The sequence below is a fragment of the Anoplophora glabripennis genome, unplaced genomic scaffold, assembly GCF_000390285.2.
Source record: "Anoplophora glabripennis isolate ALB-LARVAE unplaced genomic scaffold, Agla_2.0 scaffold900, whole genome shotgun sequence".
Classification (NCBI taxonomy): Eukaryota; Metazoa; Arthropoda; class Insecta; order Coleoptera; family Cerambycidae; genus Anoplophora; species Anoplophora glabripennis.
In genome coordinates, this window is record NW_019416993.1 from 74,628 (window position 1) to 96,050 (window position 21,423).

At 31.1% G+C, this 21,423-nt stretch overlaps 2 protein-coding genes across 3 annotated transcripts in view; one reads left to right on the top strand and one right to left on the bottom strand.

Annotated features, from left to right (window-relative positions):
• Positions 1 to 5,644, bottom strand: part of LOC108913883 (leucine-rich repeat flightless-interacting protein 2) — a 42,110-nt gene extending 36,466 nt beyond the window's left edge. The window contains exons 1-2 of one of the 2 annotated variants that reach the window (XM_018719532.1): positions 5,341 to 5,644; positions 2,383 to 2,493 (exon numbers count right to left, since the gene is read on the bottom strand). In XM_018719532.1, the coding sequence (XP_018575048.1) occupies positions 2,383 to 2,463 (81 nt within the window). In that variant the 5' untranslated portion in view covers positions 2,464 to 2,493; positions 5,341 to 5,644. The remainder of the gene's footprint in view (positions 1 to 2,382; positions 2,494 to 5,340) is intronic. The other variant, XM_018719534.1, reaches the window with a different exon arrangement.
• Positions 5,645 to 7,464: 1,820 nt separating this feature from the next.
• Positions 7,465 to 19,926, top strand: LOC108913882 (acylamino-acid-releasing enzyme). Its single transcript, XM_018719527.1, has 12 exons — positions 7,465 to 7,606; positions 7,663 to 7,865; positions 8,060 to 8,211; positions 8,334 to 8,479; positions 8,726 to 8,993; positions 9,430 to 9,575; positions 9,645 to 9,819; positions 10,999 to 11,253; positions 11,326 to 11,463; positions 15,411 to 15,711; positions 15,768 to 15,977; positions 19,739 to 19,926. Exons 1-12 carry the CDS (start codon positions 7,595 to 7,597, stop codon positions 19,842 to 19,844), a joined length of 2,112 nt encoding a protein of 703 aa, XP_018575043.1. The 5' UTR covers positions 7,465 to 7,594; the 3' UTR covers positions 19,845 to 19,926.
• Positions 19,927 to 21,423: the final 1,497 nt, after the last annotated feature.

Consider the following 21,423-nt stretch of genomic DNA (forward strand, 5'->3'; position numbering starts at 1 on the left):
TGAGAGTCACTTTTCGCTAAAATTGATGGTTTTCCCTGCAAAGTGAAAAAACTGTTTTCCTCACTTATTTGTTTAAATAGAAAAGTTAGCTAATAAAAGTTTTTGACTCACGAGATGAGAGATGTCTTGTATTATGTTCCTTTAGACAATTTTACAATAATCTCGCGGATAGAACTTTTTTCGAGTAAAAATTTAATTTGCTTGGTCTAACCCTACTTATCTGTATTTTATATTTCACGATTTTCTGGCAGAATTTAACAAGCAATCTAGCGCGCATCGAATCAGCAGATATTTGGCAACACTGTGAGAAATTATTCACTTCGTGACCAGCAACTGGTGCAGAAATATTTGTCTTGAAATGTGGACGATGAAAAATTACGTTCGAAATATTATATTAATTGAAAAAAAACCGTACCTCATCAGGGATCGAGCCCCGAACCTTTGGATTGGTACGACAACGCGTAACACTTTAAGCCACAAGACCACGTTTATTTAGTTTCGATAACCTGGCTTATATAATTAACGTTGTGCCTCTTGTGATATAAACAATAATTATAATGAATATATTGGTAGACGGCTGCATAACAGTAATAATATTATTGGCATATTTTGAAGAATTATCAAAAACGATAAAAAATAAATTGTTGCATATTTAAAAAAGACCTATTTATCTGTCACTTTAGAGAAAGTATAGTGCTGTAAAGTATATACATTCGTGAAAAAACTGTTTTCCTCACTTATTTGTTTAAATTGAAAAGTTAGCTAATAAAAGTTTTTGACTCACGAGATGAGAGATGTCTGGTATTATATTCCTTTAGACAATTTTACAATAATCTCGCGGATAGGACTTTTTTCGAGTAAAAATTTAATTTGCTTGGCTTATATGTGCACCTGTCTTAATATAATCAAATGAACTGAAACAGTGAATAAATAAAACGAAATTATTTCGCCCTATAGCCACTTCACGAACTACAGTTTAAGAAACCCTAGAATAAATTATTGTACCTACTATTGCGGATGGTACTTGTTCTTGAATCTGTTTAGGGGAAAATTTAAAGCGGAAGTACTTACAACAAAAAATTCCTACCTATACAGGGTGTCTCATAATTAGCTGCCAACCCTGAACAGGCCGATTCTATGATCGAAACTAAGTAAAAAAGTTCATATGAACATGGGTCCGGAAATGCTTCCTAAGGGCACAGGGACCCATTGAAGAGGGAGGAATGGAAATCATTTTTTTGCAATATCTCTCAATCGCGTTGTGATAAATGAATGAAATTTGGTATACACAGCTAAATTTTGATGAGCAATTTGATGGACTAATCCATTTATTTCCACAAGGTCCATTGGGGTGGGTACGGGGGGGCCCTTGGTACTTTGCGTGTGTAACTTTTTCATCTTTGACTTTTTAACAAATTGGACAGCAAATTCCGTTTTCCCGAACTGTTTTACGTTAAAAAGGTACTCTTGTTTCAAATCGTTATCTTTAACGGTTTCTGAGAAAATCGCTCTTGAATTAATCCCACTTTGGTCAATTTCATAGTAATTTAAACAAAAAATAATAATAATAATTTTCCTTTCCTCTCTTTTCCATTTAAAGGATTAATTTTTATTTAATTTAATTTTTTATTATTATTTTTTTATTAAAACTAGATTAAATTGAAACAAAATATTTTTTTTTGTTTAAATTACTATGAAATTGACCAAAGTGGGATTAATTCAAGAGCGATTTTCTCAGAAACCGTTAAAGATAACGATTTGAAACAAGAGTACCTTTTTAACGTAAAACAGTTCGGGAAAACGGAATTTGCTGTCCAATTTGTTAAAAAGTCAAAGATGAAAAAGTTACACACGCAAAGTACCAAGGGCCCCCCCGTACCCACCCCAATGGACCTTGTGGAAATAAATGGATTAGTCCATCAAATTGCTCATCAAAATTTAGCTGTGTATACCAAATTTCATTCATTTATCACAACGCGATTGAGAGATATTGCAAAAAATTGATTTCCATTCCTCCCTCTTCAATGGGTTCCTGTGCCCTTAGGAAGCATTTCCGGACCCATGTTCATATGAACTTTTTTACTTAGTTTTGATCATAGAATCGGCCTGTTCAGGGTTGGCAGCTAATTATGAGACACCCTGTATAGGAATTCAAAATTGGATGCAAATGATTCGCATCTGCGCATGCGACTACGAGTATCCAATACAACGTCAATGACGTACACGAGATAATATTGAGCAATCACCTAAGATATTACATAAATATTTACAAAAAAATCAGACTGCAACACAAACGGGGATGCCACTATCACTAGGTATATTAATTTTGCGATTATTCACGACGTTTGCAGCGAGAATTGTCGATTTAAAATTTGAACTTACCTCTTTGGCGATTTGGTCGAGAGCCTGATCTTCGGCAGACGATTTCGTCGCCGTTCGCCTTCGGCCCCCAACGCCGTCCATGGCGAGGGTTTGGCGGACACAACACCAAACCTAAGACAATAGACAACACAACATCTATTAAAACGCGAGACACGGGAAACTCGGTAAACAAGAAACAACAAGCAAGGTAAGGAATTGATACGCCATAAAGCAAAGGAAAAGGGTCTACTAACTAATCTTCAATTTTTATAAAATTATTATTCAGTAATTTCAATATACATGGCATTATTTACGGTAACAAAATTCATAGAATATTTTGTATAATCCAAAAAAATTACGGAGAAAGTGCGACAACAATGTTACATCAAGGAAACTGTATTACACCTCTCAAGACCGCCTATGATACGAGAAAATAAAGGAATAACATGAATATTACGACATATAAGTAGATTTCGACTAGTGACAGATATTAGTTGAATTATTTCTTTAAAAACACAATTCATGTTACCCAAATATGTATCAAATAAACCAAAAAAAGACTTTTATTGCTCAGAAGTTAACACATCTCAATTTTTTTCTACATTCATTTCAATTAATGACAGTAAATTATATAAGTGCTAAGATAACCAATAAGCAAACAACTTTATTTGCAGTTTGTTGGCAAATTAAATATTTTATGTTAAAAAGTAGTTTCTCCAATGCAAAAATATTTTTTTCCTTTTTGAAACAGTTGTAATATCTTACATTACATGAGTAGGTATTTCATTAAATTCAAAATATGATGATCATAATATGGTAATGTTACTGACAGATAATGCGTAATTTTGATTTAATTCTCGGTAGTTTATTTAGGGAACAGTTACAAGTGCAAAGTAGTAACATTGGTCCCTATTACATTTTGTTAGTATTGTTGTTGTTTGTTTTAAGATCTGTTAGAAAAAATTTTAAACCTCATTTTAGTTTTGTTTTTGTTGTGCAGAATTATATTGTTATATTTATATTTGTAGGGTTAAATTAATTAAATAAAACAACTATACAATGTGTCCACGGATAAAGTTCGGGAGAGTGAAACCTTTTTATGTAAGTTTAGAACAAAAAGTAATTCTTTATAAAAACGTCTGCTTGTCTTGAAACTACAATTTTAAATAATAATTTCGATTTTTAAAAATATCTAAATTGTGATTGATTACACAAATTGTACAAAAAAGTCTAATAAACATTTTTCTCAAAGTAGGTAATTTTGTAGCTAATTATAAATTCTAATATCTTTATTTTTATTTTCAAATAGCTGGCTTTAATCATTAGTAATATTAGAATAATACAATATCAAGTAGCTTGTCCTAAATAAATAAAATGATCTGTCAAATTGTTGATAGTCATGTTATAATTTTGACTTGTGCATGGTAGTGAAATTTGAAAATGCTTACGTTAGAACAAAGAATTTCTATAGTCCTATGTTATAACTTAGGACAAATAATCTATATGGCAGTTGTGAAACAATTCCATGAGATATGACCAGGGGTTGTATTTTGCAATTTTCTTACAGTGCTATAACTTTATAGCCACAAAAAAAATTCACAAGATAAAGTGTAACTTTACAGAAACATTTATGTTTGATTTTTTGTGACAAATAAAAATAAAGAAGTAAGAATTTATAAGTATGTAATTAGCTACGAAATTACCTACTTTGGGTAAAATGTTTATTAGACTTTTTTTGCACAATTCGTGTAATAAATCAGTTTAGATATTTTTAAAAAATCGAAATCGAAACGAACATTAAAAATGTAATTTTTTTTGTAACCTGTATAGCAATCTCAAATATGGTATTCAAAATTGTAGTTTTAAGACAAGTAGACGTTTTTATAAAAATTACTTTCTGTTCTAAACCTACACATAAAAAAATTTTCTCTCCTCCGAACTCTATCTGTGAACATACTGTACATACCTACTGACATTGTAATAGTGTAGGTAGACACCCTTCCTTATCAAGAAACAATTCTTATATATTAAAATTTGTTCTGAAATATACACATTTTAAAGTATTTACAGCAAGCATAATAAAAATAATAATCCCCATCAAAATTTATCATAATTTCTGTTTCGCCTCACTTCCTCTACAAATTCATATGACGCATATATAACTAAAAATAACAAATATACCTATTTACTGACGAAACTGAAAAGTTATTGTACTTTTTGTAGAGTATTAATTCAATAAATTTTATAATACGTACTTAATGATATGAGAAAATACGATGGACCTACAGTTGCTTATAAAAGTTTTTTTAAAGAGGCTTCGAAGTATTTAAAATAAGATTGAATGCAGGTCATTACACAAATTTAAACTAAACATATTCTAATTAGATTCTTAGTTTCCTATTATCTCATCATGTTGATTAGATCTCTTAAGATACCTGTAAATCTATCCCCCACTTTACAATCAATCTTATTCATGGGAAAAGCTTTTGACAGTAGGTACCTATATTGGCAAATGTGTCAAGTATGGAGTATAAAGGGTTAAATCAGATAAAAAACAAACATACAAAAATCCAATTTTTCCACAAAACATGCATTAACTCGGTTTTACATAAAAATAAGTAAACTGTTCCACAAATTTATGTATCTGTTGCTCACTGTTTATTAGTATTAATGAAAATGTATTGTGCATGCAATTTTATGTGACATAATCCTTAACTGTGTTTCTTAAAATAGTCCTTTTCTATTTTAATTAGTAAACAAGACATTTGAAGTAATTTTTAATTATCAATAAATTTAGCTTTAAGAAAACTACGAAAATTGTTTAAATATATTGATTGAAGTCATTCGCCTATGTGTGTAGATATAAATAAACAAATTTAAAGAACGGCCAATTGTTTAAATTAATTCGTGTCAAGAGCAGGTGTTAGTGGGTGTAATACATTTGGCAAAGAGCCAACCCAAAAACCACCTAATACTCACCTAATTCCAGCACTGTTCATCTAATGAAGCCCTATCTGTTAGACATCATGTGAACAGCTAGTTAGTGAAATAAAATTTGGATTCAATAAATCAATCCCAAGGCGACCTTTTAAATGAATACCTAAGGGATGTAACAAAATTCAACGGGAGCTACTGCGAAATCACATAGACACATCCATTTCTAAATAACACTTAATCATTTTTTAAAATAGAACATATATGGAAATTAATTTACAATTTTTTTTTTAAGAAGTTTATATGCAAAAATATTGACATGTGTAACACCGCAATGACATTTCTTTTACAGTTCGCGAACAGAACTACCAACATTCAAATTATAAATTCCTAATCATATAAAAAAAAATCACCAGAGACAAAAATCACTACATAATTGTAAAGTCCCTGGAATGACAGGTAGTATCACGATCATAAAGGGTTTTTTGGCGAGCCAAACCACATCAAACCCGGTTAGCTCGAGTTTGATTGTGTTAAGAGTTTGAGTTAACATTTGACAGAACTCGCAAAAATTCTTTTGGTTTGGATATCTAATCAATAATAAAATCGTAACCTATAATCTATGATAGTGCTCGTAGCTCAAGTTGTTCGATTATTTCTTATATACTATAATTGTTATTCCTAATCTGAAATGCACATCCATGAAATAACGTTAATGTATAGATGGTTATTATATCAAAATGGGTTTACCTTTTCACAAATATCTATTCCCACGTAAATGTATCGTCAAAAAGGAAGTTAATAAAGATCTATACAGTACAATATAGAATATGCATATCTACATTTAAAGTTATTTGGATCCTCGATTACTATTTTTTTATTATCAATTTTAAATATTTACTTTGTATTTTTTGCAAAGTTAATTCATTATCAATTTTTTTTATTTACAACTTATACCTATCCAAACCTCTAAAACTTATACCTATCCAAACCTCTAAAAAAACGAAGTAGTGAGTAGTGACTAGGTACGATGGTACGAAACAGAAAATAAATAAACAAAGATAGAAATATTAACTTAATATCCAAACCAACCCACAAGTCCGGTTTGATGGTTAGGCAAACTCTGCCAAACCGGGTTAACTACATTTCTCACCAAAACGTCAAACCTCAACAAACTATAGTTAACCGGGTTAGCGGTTTTCTCGCCAAAAAACCCTTATAGACTTTAGTAGTTTATAATATAAGATCTATGATCAAGATATCTATTATTTCTAACATTTATTACTTGATTCTTTGATTATCTTATTATTTGTAACAATTTAAGCAACAAGTTATCTTTTAAAGGTACCGTTTATATGCCATAGTTGATCACATTCACTTTTCCTCCTAAATAGAGTATTTATATAATTATAAAAAAAAAGATTTATGCAGGTTTGTTTAGGATAAGTCAGGTTAAGTGGTAGGTATTGTAGTACCTAAATACTAAATATTAATGTCATTATTGTCATTAAATTTATTATTTTAAATCGTCCAACCCTCAACAATTTTGTTGCCTGGGCCTAAAGGCATGTGCCTAAAGGACCTTCGATCATAAACTATACTGGAGGTAGCATGCCATTGCGAAAAGTGTGGCTGAGTGTACGAGAGAGACAGCCAGTATATCAGTAGTCATGCTGTCTCACTCTAACACGCACACGATTATGAATGCTAGAGTGAGACAGCATGTACTGAGATACTGTCTGTCTCTCGCACACTCAGCCATACGTTTCACAATGGCATGCTACCTCCAGCAGTATATGCTCGAAGGGCGGAACAAAGTTGAAACTGACTCTAATTTGATAATATCATTGTTTATACAGTTTACACCCAATGGTAATATATTTGTTTACATGGAGTTCGTTTTCCTCTTAGAACATATACTACTGCCTACTGCTTTAAGGTTCTCCTTGTCTAGTCTCTCTGAATCTTACTTTCTGCGAATTGGGATTCAATGATTCGGTTCATTTCATTCAGATTCAGAATAGATTATGATCCGGTTCTTCCTAAACGAACGGATCGTTCTCAGTTTTTTTCATAATTTTATATTTAGAGATCACGAATTTCTTAAATTAAACATTTAAGAAATTCGTGTTAGAGTTATATTACTATTTATTACATACGTAGTATAGTATGTAATAAAAGAAATTTGTGCGTGGTGTAGATCATTATTTTCCTTATTATTTTTTTTAGTTATATTCAATCAAATAGAATTCTTTTTGGTTTCGCTGTGGACCTGTGGATAGTTTGAAATACTTTTAGAATGAGTACAAAAGTATGTAAATATGTAGTTTATATTTTAAAAATTGTTACCTTGTATTTTCATTGCAGGTGGATAAGATAGTAAAAACCTATCAAGTCCTTGCTCAAATTCCTACTGTGATAGGTGCTGATCTTAGAGCTAATGGTATAGTAAGAAGTGCCTGGTCTCAAAGAAATATAGAGAAAGGAAAAACTGTCAAATTTGTTAAAGACGTATTTGTTTCGGATTTTAAAAAAGTTGCTGAAAGTCTTCCACTTGATATTAGCACCGAGTAAATACTTTAAAATAATTCACATAATGCTATAATATTTTTTACAATATTTTTTTACAAGTTTTCAAGACGGAGGTGCAGAAAAAAATAGTTATGTGTAACTAACAATACTAACTTATGAGTTATGAGATAATTATTAATTCAAATACTTTGGAATGCATAATGGCGCCTTGAATAATCGTTTATTATTCCAGGGCTTTGTCAAAAACATCGTTATCAGAAAAATTCAGGGCAGTTCTCAGGGAAAACGATAATAAATATTATTTAGAGATATGGCAAGATTATAATATTATTCGAACTGTAGATCTCAATGCCTTAGATATTCACGGGCCTGTTTATGCAGATGGTAAGTAAAAACTGTTGTTAATTTTATGGTAAAATATTGCTTCTAACATTTCCAATTTAAATTAGTTATATAACAGTAATTTAAATTAATTAGATGGTTGAAAATTGTATTGGTAATTACAGTGGAATTTTCATCACTGGAATGGTCACCTGATGAAAAAAAAGTATTATATGTAGCTGAGAAGAAACCTCCCAAATCTGATCCATTTTATAAACGCAAAGCACCATTGTCCAATGACGGTGGGAGTGGAGATGAAGAAAAAACTAAAGTAAGTTTTTATTCTGTTTCATATTTTAATATCTCCATTTTCACCAGAACGTTGCAATTGCCAAGCTGTTTTCGTGTTCTTAACAAATGTGAAACTGGTTTTAATACCGCTTAATTGCAAAGAATGATGCCTTGTAAATACATAGTTAGGCACTTGAGAATAAAATCCAAAATTATGCACAATTAATTATCTAGCTTGACACATTGTTTTGATTCAGTTACTTGTATTAAATAACAATGCTTGAAGGGCGAAGAATACTTATTTGTACAAGATTGGGGGGAGCAACTTGTAGGGAAAAAGAAGTCGGTACTTGTGGAATATGATATTGAAAACGATTCCGTGGAGATCCTAAAAGGGATACCTGATAATATATGTGTTGCTCAACCAAAGTATTCTCCAGATGGTAAATATATCATCGGTGTGGCCTATAATACAGAGTATAGAAAATTGGGCCTTATTTATTGTTCAAATCGAGATAGTACTGTGTTTAAACTTGACTTTGAGGGAAACTTTTGTAAGTATAACATTTTTTGTGATTATTCATTATGAAATTGTGGAAATGATACTTCCACATCTTTTTACACATTTTTAAAAATTGTACTTGTCTTACATGAAGAATTTTTGTCTTTTTTTTGTTAAAATAAAATGATTTATATTAGTAGTACTGTAAAGGTAAGGATTTTCTCAATGTGTGCTTGAGAATGGTAGTGCACAAAAAAAACATTGTCTTTTTAGGAATTGAAAAGGAACATTTTTTTGAAAATATAGAAAAATATCTAAGAGAATTTTTGAGAAAATTGGAAAATTTTTGTAGAAATATATTGCATTTCTCTATTCTCATATAGTACATACATTCTCGTGGTTTTTTTGAAATAATATTTATTTGGACCGGCACCAACTTGATGTTGGCAACCCTACTACTTGTACATTACATTAAATTAATATTTTAGTAAAATTACAATTGGAGGATTTGGCTGTCAAGTCACCTATTTTTACTCCTGATGGCCAGTCACTTGTATGGCTCCAAAGGAAAACAGGAGGACCTCATGCGTCAGCGATGGCCTTGGTTAAGGCTAATCTTCCTTTAACGGAAAATGTAAGTTTAAACAGTTTGTCCAAAGTTCATGAAATTTTTATTGCTAATATGAATTTATCATTGCTTTAGACTGCACCACGAGTTGTTGTCGATATAGTAGAAAATGTAATTAAAATACAAAATGAGGAGTCTTTTTATGGGTTATATAACACTGGATTTCCAAAAAGGCCCTGGGCAAGCGCAAACAGACTATTATTAAATACAAATCAAAAATACACTATAAATTCGTATGTAATCGATATCGGTGAGTATAATCAACTAAATATTTTTGTCTTCCAATTTTTGGTATCATTAGTTTATAAGAATATGAAAGGACCACACGCTAATTACATTAAAAAGGGGTCTCGGTCAAAATTGAAAATTACCATGGATACGAGTTATTTTTGGTCTCTGGAATAAAGTTCCGATCATAAAAATCACGGCAGATGATTTGTTTGTCTGTGTTTGGCAACCTTTTACTCCTTTTTTTAGCATTTTAGATCCAAGATCAGTGCCACTGATATTCACAAACTAAACACGGTGCTTCAAAAAATAGTAACAAATAATTTTTATTAAAAACTTGTATTTCAGATCTGATCAAATTGGAATTTTTATTAATTTTTTAACTTTTTATAAAACAACAAAACTAATTATTTTAAATTGTTCGAAATGATACAGAAAATTAAATAATAGTCTGTAATAGAGAAGAAATTTGGCGTAGATTGTTTGTAGACTTAAACATTTGACTAATGATGATATTGAACTCTTGCAGAGAAAAAAATGAGAAAGAGAATTTTCTGTTTTCATACTGACATAAGAACGATACTTTTTTTTGCATAGCTTGCACGAAATATGCTTTTCATACATTGTCTCGTTCAGTTATATTAGTACCCATTTATTTCAACACGTGGATGAAGATTTGTTCTACCATTTCCAAAATGTTACTTCTATAGCTAAAGAATAATTAGTATATGAATTAAACTTAAATACGTTCAAGATATACAGGGTGAGATCGGTACATAAATTCACATAAAGAAACATGACGACTTTAAAATAACATGTTGCAAAGTTACATAAAAGCAATCTGTTTTTACAAAATTATGTTCCACTACAGTTTCACTCTCTACCACTAAGTTTCGAACAGTTGATTTAAAAGGATAACAGACAACATTGATAAGTGCATACATCGAACTGAGTTCGGGTGCTGCTCAGTGACAGCATAGACAAGAGTTTAAGTGCAGTTTAAAAAGAATTCTCGATTTGATTAAAAAATTGTATATTTATATTTCAGATTAATAGTCTGGTGAACACATCCTGCTACCCCTAAAAAACTGACCCCCACTTAAAGTTATGCTCGGTATAATGTGACAAAATAATGATTCTTGCTTTGTGATTTTCAATTGAAAATCTTTTTGAAATTATTGTATGTTCAAAACAATTTTAGGGAGCGGGCACGTGACGAATTTGAAATTTGACGATGGAAGTCAAACTGTCACTGATGTATATGGCGATACAGTGCTAGCAGTGCAGAGGAATTATCTCAAGCCAGATAAATTGGTTATTGGTAAATTGCCCGGCGCAGGTAATGAATCGTCAATATCTTGGACCGATCTTACCACCACTCAGGTCATACCAGGTCTAGAAAATTGCTTTTACAAGTACCTGGACTTGTCAGCGGATTCTGTAAGCGACTCTGTTAGTAAGTATTGCCAGATGGACATTTAAAAATTTATATTAACGTTCATCCCAAACTGATATTTTTACTATCTAGGTTCGTTCAATGCGATATATGTTGGACCTAAAAATGGAAATGAAAAGTCTGTACCGTTAATAGTTTGGCCTCATGGAGGACCCCACAGTGCCTTTGCGAATTATTGCATAATGGAAGCATCACTGTTTGCTTCGTTTGGTAAGGAAGGGATTCAGTTAATTTATATATAATATGTCTATGGTTCTTCGATAGAAACACCCTGTGCTTTCAGAAATAAGGGCGTTTTTTCAATGGGGAAATAGAACAAATTATTATAAGCTTAAAATTTCATTTGCTTCATTTTTGAGATATAGGATGTTGAAATTAGAAAAAGTTACACATTTTCTGAAATATCTCTGAAGATGTTTGATGTAGAGTGATGAAACTTGGACCACTTATCTAAGTAGAAGTAAAAACCCGATAAGTTGACTTACCAATGGTGGAGGTACCAAAAAAATGTCTCTGACAATTCTGTTTTTTTTGTATTAACCCTTTCGCTGCGCAATACGTCTGAACGTAGATACCGCGTCGTGCGCGAAAGTTTATCGCGTGCGAATATATACGTCTGGAGCAGTTAGACCATTTATAGTTTTACATTATGTTGTGTTAAATTACAATTTACGATAAATTTTACAATTTTATTTTGAATAAAATACAGTATATGTACTAAATAGAAACTGAAAGAAACATGAACAATCTTGGTATTATTACCAGTACCTCTTTCCATAAAAATATTTGTCACAATCGGTATAAGCTCGCCCGCAAAAAATCGCCTTACCAATTGCAATAACCGAGTCACTAATGCGCATGGTTGCGAATATATACGGTTTAAGTAGCCTGATGCCTGATCCAATTTAACTATTCATGCGAATTAATCCGTCTGGAGCAGTTTGAGCCCTATAAATTTTTAGCAAATATATACGTCTGGAGCAGTGAAAGGGTTAAAGTGACATAATTAAGAAAATAAAAAATAACTAAAGCTATTCCGTCCACAAAAACGGTTTATGGGAATTGATATGAAATGCAATTTTAGATACAATATAAGGGTCAAAAGTTAAACTATTGCCCTAGGCATTTTAATGTTTTTGTTAGGAGCTAAGAGTTTGGAACTTACGACACCTTGTGTTTTATTAAACTTATTGTTTTATTTTATGGGGGAATTTAATTCTAAAACTTTTTTTACTCTTGTTAGTTTTCAAAAAACTTAGTCGTTTTCAACAAAAATGTGAATAACTAATAACACATATTGTAGCTGTTATTTAAATTCATCGAAAATTCAAAAGTTTGCTATGAATTTAAACGTCAAACTTGACGATCAGGAAAAAAAGTTGAAATAATAATTTTACAGAAAAACAAACAATTTAAACAACAGAAATAACGTACAATTTGCACTGATAAGTTATAGCATGTCATCTTGTTGGCAAAATGAAAACTTCCCGACCATTTTCAAAACACTCAGCAAACATTAAAATTAAATGACTTTTTTCCTGATCGTCAAGTTTGACTTTTAAATTCATATCCAACTTTTGAATTATCGACGATTTTAAATAACAGCTACAATACATTATTAGTTATTCGTGTTTTTGTTGAAAACGGCAAGAGTAAATTAAGTTTTAGAATTAAATTCCACATAAAAGTAATAATAATAATTTTTTAAGTTCAGCAACGGGTTAAAAATTCTGCCACAATTTAATGGTGCATCATCCCTTACCAACACTTTAAAATGCTTCAATTGAACTCTTCTTACTATCCATTAATGCTCTTCGTACACTCACACCATGTACCAAATTTAGTTTTTCTAAGTTCAAGTATAACTGAGATATTGATTTTGTTCCATATTTGATATCCCACTTTCAAGGCTAGTATAAAGGTAAGTTGCGTTAAATTATCATATTTTGGATTCCCCTGCGTTGTGTCGGTTCTTATGCCAAACACCCTGTATACAAGCAATCAGAACTCTAAAACGGCTCGTTGCTCAAACATAGTAAAAGAGAACTTTTTTCTAAGAAATTTCATTGGTAAAAAAGCACTAATCCAATTTACAGAATACAATTGACTTAGAAATTCTGAGGCTCCTAATGATATACATAACTCCTCGCGTTTTTACTTCTTATAGTACAGTCATTGAAGCATTTCACCTCTGAATTCTTTGAAACTGAACCGATCGACTTGAAATTTGGCAGATAGTTAGAGAAAAGGTCAATGAACATTAGTGACATAGCATCGATTGGTGCTTCCACCCTGTTGGGGGTTGACGCCCCTTTTCGGGGGTGGAATTTTTTTTTCAAAAATAACGCTGGAAATAGAGAATCAAATCTTGAGCAAACAATAGTCGAAGAATTTTTTCGAGGAACCAATAGTTTTTTAGTAATTCACGATTGAAAACTTTAAGTGAAAAAAACACTTATTCAAAGTATTTTTCGCGAATAACTCAAAAACTATGCATTTTATTAAAAAAAGTGTAATGAACAAATATGTAGCGTATAAATAAACAAAGAAAATTAATTAAAAAGTGTTGTACATTCTATACAAACCGAAATATGATTAGTGGAAGGGGACTTGTTTTGGGGTGAATACTCGAATCGATATATTCAACATCAAATAACGGAAAAACATGTATAACACTCCAGGAGTTTTTTGTAGTCCTCAAAAAGACCTTCAAAATGAGCACTTATAAAAGTTAATTAGATCAAAATTGAATGATTTATCGTCAAAAACAGATGGGTTGCTAATATTTTTTAAGGAAAAATGAGCAGTAAACGCTGTACCATTTCCATCAGAATTAAAATTAATCGTAGACCCTTTACAATTAGTTTTGTTTTAGTGTTTTTCATACGATCCTGAAGTTAGACGGTAAAAGTTGAAAACGTATTTTTCATTATTCAAAAAAAATTGCCTTATTTATATGATAACTCTGAAACTATGAAAGATATATAAAAAAATATAGACAACAAAAATGTAGCTTTTTTTTCAACAAATATTTTGCTTTTTCTTTATTCCTGTAGCATAAAAAATAAAGGAGATAGCGCCGCTTGAAGTATCCATTTTAGTGAAAAAACCTCGAGCCTTTCGATCCTTTCCCTTTAAAAAACGAAGGACTAAAACTGTTTCATATGCAAACGATCTTACAGCTCTTGAAATTATCTTTAAAATGCTTTTTTGTAGGATACTATAGCTTCAAAATTAACCAAGTTATGTTTAAAAAACTAATTTTTTCAAAGAAAAATAGGCTTTCTCATTTTTGAAGCAAAATGTTAGGATTCAAGTGCACAACAATATAAGGGAATTTTTATTTTAAATTACTGCACAATTATAGCATTCCAAGATTTAAAACGTAATTTTTTATCATTTTTTTATCACGGGTGATTTATAAGGGTTGAAAAGTGTTATGAGATACAAATTCTTTCATAAGCAATGAGGGAATTTTTATTTTAAGTAATTGCACCATTAAAGCATTCCAAGCTTTTAAAAAGTAATTTTTTATCATTTTTGTCAATACAGGGGTGGTTTTTAGGGGTTGAAAGGGAAAAATTCTTTTATTAGCTATAAGGTAATTTTTATTTTAAATAAATGCACGATTTAATCATTCCAAATCTAAAAAGTAGTTTTTTATAATTATTTTTTGCATAGGGGTAGTTTTTAAGGGTTAAATAAAGGGTCGAAAAGATCAAATATATTATAATATGGAACATTATTTAATATTTGTGCTTGAACAAGATTTTTATCAATAAAATGCTTTAAACTTAATTTTTTCAATTTTTTTCACTTAGGGGTAGTTTTTACCCCTAAAAAACTATTCTAAATTTTCATGCAAATCCATGCAGTTTCAAAGAATTCGGAGGTTACAGCTGATTTTCAGCTTCAATGACTACTATTATTAGGTAAATCAGCGGCATAATTTTCATCAGTTTGCATCAAACATCCTCAGGTATATTTCAGAAAATGTGAAATTTTTTTCTAACTTCAACATCCTCCATCTACTAAATTCAAATTAAAAAAAAAAGAACAGAAACACTCTTGACACCAATCAAGAAAAATGTTCCTACATGCAAAAAAGTAGAAAATGGTTACCTTTTAAGAAAATTTTAATGGAAAATTTTTTACAGGTTTCGGGATTCTGTTCATTAACTACAGAGGCTCGATCGGTTCCGGACAAAGCAGCGTTGAATTTCTGTTGGGAAAAATTGGAACGTCCGATGTAGCCGACTGTATTGTCGCAGTAGACAAGGCACTTGAAACTTTCCCTTGGCTTAACCCCAACAGTTTAGCCCTAGTCGGGGGCTCGCACGGAGGTTTCCTCGTTACACATCTCAGTGGACAATACCCGGAAAGATTCAAAGCCGTCGTGGCACGTAATCCGGTCATAGACGTGGCTTCCATGAGTATCATATCCGACATACCCGACTGGTGACTTTCTTTCTATTTTTCAAATATTACACGATTCTAATCACTCTTAATCGTAGGTGCTACGTAGAAGCCGGCGAAGAATACACCCAACAGGGCAAAATCGATAATGATATTCTAATTGCGATGAGAAAGGCCTCTCCCATCGTGCATGCACATAAAGTTAAGGCACCGACATTACTGCAGATTGGTTCGAAAGATCTACGGGTGCCTTCGCATCAGGGAACCGAGTATCATTTACGGCTTAAAGCTAATGGAGTGACTACCAGGTAAGTCAAACTCATTTTTCATATTTCATGGGCCATCATTTCAGGAAAGGGTCCATTTTTCTAAAGTCACTCGAATAATTTTAAATTTATTGTATCCTCTTTATACAGGGTGAGTCATTACACAGCTTAATGGCAGATTGTTAACATCAAAATATAGCGATTGAGCCAAACATGCCTTAATCAATTGTTGCTCCTTTTCGTTCTATAGGGTGTTAAAATTGAAAAAATATTTTCGATTTTTCCTATATTTTAGTATGTATGGACCGATTATTTTGAAAATTTGTAGTTGTTGGAGTCATGTCTAGGTACAGTGACCATATGTACTTATTTAATTAGGACAGTACTCACTTTTAAATAATGTCCTAATGTACTTTTAAACTTTCTAAAGGAGGTATATCGGGGTCCAAGGGAAGTGAGGATCGAAGGGGGGGTCCTATGCTTTTCTTATGGGACTAAAGCCTGCTGCCAATTTGAAAAAATTAAATTCTATTGAAATTATTTGCGATAAACATTATCTATATAGCACACTGCGAACCTACAGACATCGGACAGCGGAGATATTGCGCGTCAAATTCGGGAAAAGATATGTACGCTGAAAAATGTATTGTGTGCAAACAATGTACAATATAATTATTATATATATAGCAAATATATCGTATTATCCTCGCGAAGATTTAAATCTTTTATTTAAAATCCGTAAACCATGTGAACTGGTAAAACAACGAGAAAATAATTACGTTAATTTAGTTCTAAAGAAATGAAATGACCCATCTCTCGTCCAAGTCAAAGCAAATGTTGGATGCAATTTTGAAGGTTCTGTGACAGAAATTACATTATTACTCACTGTTCGTGTTTCGTGTTTTTAATCTCTATTTTAGTAAGTTACAAAAGTTTTGCAACTATAACTAATTTTTTAGATATAATAAAGTTTGCTGATAAATATTTATGTTCCTTTGTTATTCCATACAAATGCTTTTATCTCAAGTATTACTAATTATATTAATCAAGTAAAGAAAACTTTATGTAACCCTAAATATTGCTGGGTAACGATTACGATGTTTTTATAAACCATTAAATATATTAAAAGGATTTACAAACTGTATTTTTTATTCCAATAAATATATCACAGCTTCTTAGCCTTTTTAAATTAATTTAGTTTTTTAAGAATATTACAAAAAATAATCTGTTGTGGATAATTTATTGTTAATAACAATGTACATGGGATTTTGGAAAAATGTATATGTTTGAAATCAATTTCGTTTTTATCAAGTCTTTCAAATGTATTCCCTCCTTGTTGTCAGCTGATTGCGACATTGCCACATTAATCCTCAAGTCAGACGGAAATGCAATTATTGGTTTCTGTTTCTAATTAATACAGTTGCACTATGTTCAAAACTTCAAGTTTTACATCAAAAATAAGATAATACTGTGTACTATCTATGGAAAAGTTTTGTTTCACAATTTCTACATTTTTTTCTCAGTTATGAGCAAAAAAAAGGGCCGCACTGTCCATCTTCGCCATATAAACCTATGTTAAAATGAACAACTTTTAACAACATCTTAAAATCTAGATTTAAACAAAATTTCAAAAAAATATGATGCACAGAGGGAGCACTGGGTAATACGCTAAATAAATTTCAAGTACATCTGTACATTTTAGTAATCCCGATATACCTCCTTAAAGGACATGCGAATGTACTTCTTTAAAAAAAAAAGAGAAAGCTTTTTATTTTTTTACTGTTTTTTAAACAAATATCTTGATGTATTGTTCTCAGTTAATTTCTTTTGTCACTTTTACTTGAATACTGACCCACTGTGAGTTCAGATAATGTGATGAAATAGTGCATTCAGATAATATGATATAACATTCGACCGTACCCAATACTTTTATTCTATCTAATTGCAAATGATAGGCATTTAAATTTTAAATCGATTGACCATTTCGTTTTTAAGAAATTAATTTTGAATGTTTAAAACACGTGGGAGATAGGGATTCATTATATTTCTCATAAACCACTTATCGTTTATGCACATATTTATGTATGTGTAGAATTTTTTTTTTATTTTTTTTGGTACAAAAAAAATTATGATTTGTTAGTGTAGTATATATAAATTATGTTTAGTTATTTTATGTATTTATTTTCATTGGAAATAAGATAGTTTTGTCCAATAAAAAGATATATTTTGGGGTTTATAAAATATTTTTGCATTTATGTTTATTTCTCTAAATTTTGTACTTTTTTTTTCTGAAAAAAGATATGATCACCGTATGTCTAGGAGACGCTAGTTATACTGTCCTATCAATGTAAAAATATGCCTAACTTTTTGTATTTTACAATTTTGAATTTTTTAACTAGAAATTGTTGAACTACGTGCAATTCTAAATAAAACAAGTATACTTGTTACAAAGGATAAACTCAACCATTTTCAAGATACAGACATTTTAAGTGTTTGGGATTTGGCAGAAATTAAATTAAAAATTATTTTTTCCGAAGTAGTAGGCATTGGCATAATAAATTGATGGCACATTGTACCCGAGAAGTAAGAGAATATCTTAATAGAAATTTTCCATATCGTTGAATTGGACGCGGTTGCGAAGTACCTTGGCTTGCACGTAGCCTTGATTTAAATCCGCTGGATTTTTACTTTTGGAGCTATTTAAATCTCTAGTTTACAAAGACATTATTACTAGTCGAGAACAACTGTGGACAAATATTTAAGAATCAGATCATATTATCAAACAACATAGAACCGTACTTAACATCAGACAAAATTTAAATAAGTCGCTGGTGGTTGCTTTGAGAATCTTTTATGATTAATGATTTGTTAAGATTTGCATAATACAATTTTCAGTTGCTGTAGTGTTTGTTTTAATTCTTAATTCAGGCTTGGTATCTTAAGACCTGCTAATTTTCTAATTTAATTCCCGCCGAATCTCAAAAAATTAAAACGTCTGTATCTCAAAAACGGTTGAGTTTATCGATTTCTAACAAGTATACCTTTTTTATTTGGAATTGAACATATTTCAATAGTTTCTAGTTAAGAAATTCAAAATTGTAAAATACAAAAAGTTAAACATATTTTTACATTGATAGGACAGTATAACTAGCGCCTCCTAGACATGACCCCAACACTGTCTGCATATTAGTATTTGCCATCTAAAAAAACTTAAAACTACAAATATTCAAAACAATCAGTCTCTACATACATAAAATATAGCAAAAAATAGAAAATATTTTTTCAACTTTACCACCCTATAGCAAGGGTCGGCAACTGGCGGCCCGCGGTCCAGATCCGGACCGCGGAAGGTAATATAATGGACTCCCAAAAATTTTTTGAAAGCATAAATTACTCAATTAAATTATTTAAAAAATAGTGTTCTATTGATAATAATACGTTTGAGTGCCACCCTTATCATTTCTACTACAACTGCGTGATTGATTTGAGTTCTTAATGGTTAGTAGGTAAATTAAATTTGTGAGTGCAAATTAAAATTAAAAATTGTAAGGAATGGGAGTTTTTTTTGTGGACTTCATTAAAAATTTTCAAAAATATCCGGATCCCACCTAAAATTACTTGCCGACCCCTGCCCTATCTAATGAAAAGGAGCAACAATTGACTAAGGCATGTTCGGTTTACTTGCTATATATTTTGGCGTTAACAATCTGCCATTAAGCTTTGTACTATTATTAATGACTCATCCTGTATATTACTAATTTGTATCGAAATGGGAAAAGTTTGAGTGTAATGTTTGTTTTTAGGATGAACTTGTATGATGATAACCATCCTTTGGGAACTGTTCCGAACGAGATGGATAATATCATAAACTCCTTACTTTGGATTAAAGAACATTTAGGGATTGAGTAAATGGAGTAAAAATGTTTTGGGGTAAAAAGTTTTGTGGTAAAAAAATCAATGTGTTTAAAAGAATAAAAATTTTATTTGCTTATCTACAGTTTGTTTATTACTTACATCATCTGTTTAGTTCGATGTATGAAAAAGGGATACATTTCTGATAAAGTAATTCGTAGCAGATACTTTAGGTATATGGAAGTATGTCTTTTATGTTTGTTAATTATAAATTTTAAAATCACCTGTATATAAAAGTCAATTGCAGTTAATAACTACATATGGGTCCAACATTTGACCCTTGTGGCATACCCAAAGTTGAATAAATTTTGTACGAGTCTTTTCGAGATGGGCACAACCACTTACAGGGCAACGCTGTTATAGAGGCCAAATTGAAGACTCGGATCGAGCTGAAAAGGAAAGGATAAAGAAAATATCAATATAGAAGGCCAATTATATGGTGCAGGCGATTGAGGGTATACATATAATGAATTTCTTATGCTGAATGGCATCAAAAACTTGTTTTGGAGAAACCGCTTTTTTTTAACTGGCTGGAAACATAACTCAAAAAGTTTTCAACAACTCACTTGAAATTTTGTACAGAGATTCACAATAACATAGCTCAGGGAAAATTGTAGAGGTTTTTCAACTTTTTGATGTTCACTAAATCATCAGTTACTAATAATTTTTTATTCCCTTTCGGTGTTCCCTGAATTTTCGTATATATGTATCAGAAAATTTTTCCAAAACCGTCGTTAAAATAAGAAACCGTTCCGGCCATACAGCCCAATGAAAAAAAGGGTGTTGTTGCTTGCCATCACCTGCAGCTGCCATTTTGAATCCAAATCATTTGAAAAAATTTAAATGCCACTTGAAAAACATGTACAATAAAACCTTTTTATATCCGATACTATATCTTGTATGGATTTTCCTTGAAAATTCCCTAAAATCTCCTTGTTTTCCAGCCTCTAGATTGGCGTTATCCCGTAAGTTTTGTGGAAATACAGGCTGTTACAAATTCGCTTCTCACTACAGGGATCTCAAAAAACGGTAAAATCCTTGGCTAACATGATTAGTTTTCGAAATATTTGAAAAAAAACTAAATATTGGAAATCCGTTTTTGTTTCATTTCAGCCTTGTTTTAGGTGATATTGAAAAAAGAAGAACACATCAATTTTTATATGTAACGTTTCGTCTCTCCAGGACCATCATCAACTTCATTTTTTTAAATACAACCCTAGAAATTTTATTACATTTTTTGCATGCCTTAATGACCCCCAATACCGTACTGCCTCAGCCCGAACCAGATTCAGACCTTTTGTCTCGAAAAATTCATTCAGTGTATTCGTTCCAGATGTATCTAAATTTTTTATTTAGATTTCTTTGTTTACTGAATTATCCGTACATTACAAGTGGCCATTAGACCTTGTAAAATCCATCTAGTTATTTAAACTATAACCACCACGCATTAAAATAAAAAATTATTAGTTTTATTCTCGAGTCCATAAGGCCTCTCAAAACTCAAACAAATTCCGATCTATTTTTTTCAGGATATTCATACAAATACATCCGACATGCTCTTTCACAGTTCGGTTGC

Coding starts and splice junctions, on each gene's coding strand:
- LOC108913882 (XM_018719527.1), top strand. Junction 8,994..9,429: donor TGACTTTGAGGGAAACTTTT/GTAAGTATAACA, acceptor TTAATATTTTAG/TAAAATTACAATTGGAGGAT. Junction 9,820..10,998: donor TTCGTATGTAATCGATATCG/GTGAGTATAATC, acceptor AAACAATTTTAG/GGAGCGGGCACGTGACGAAT.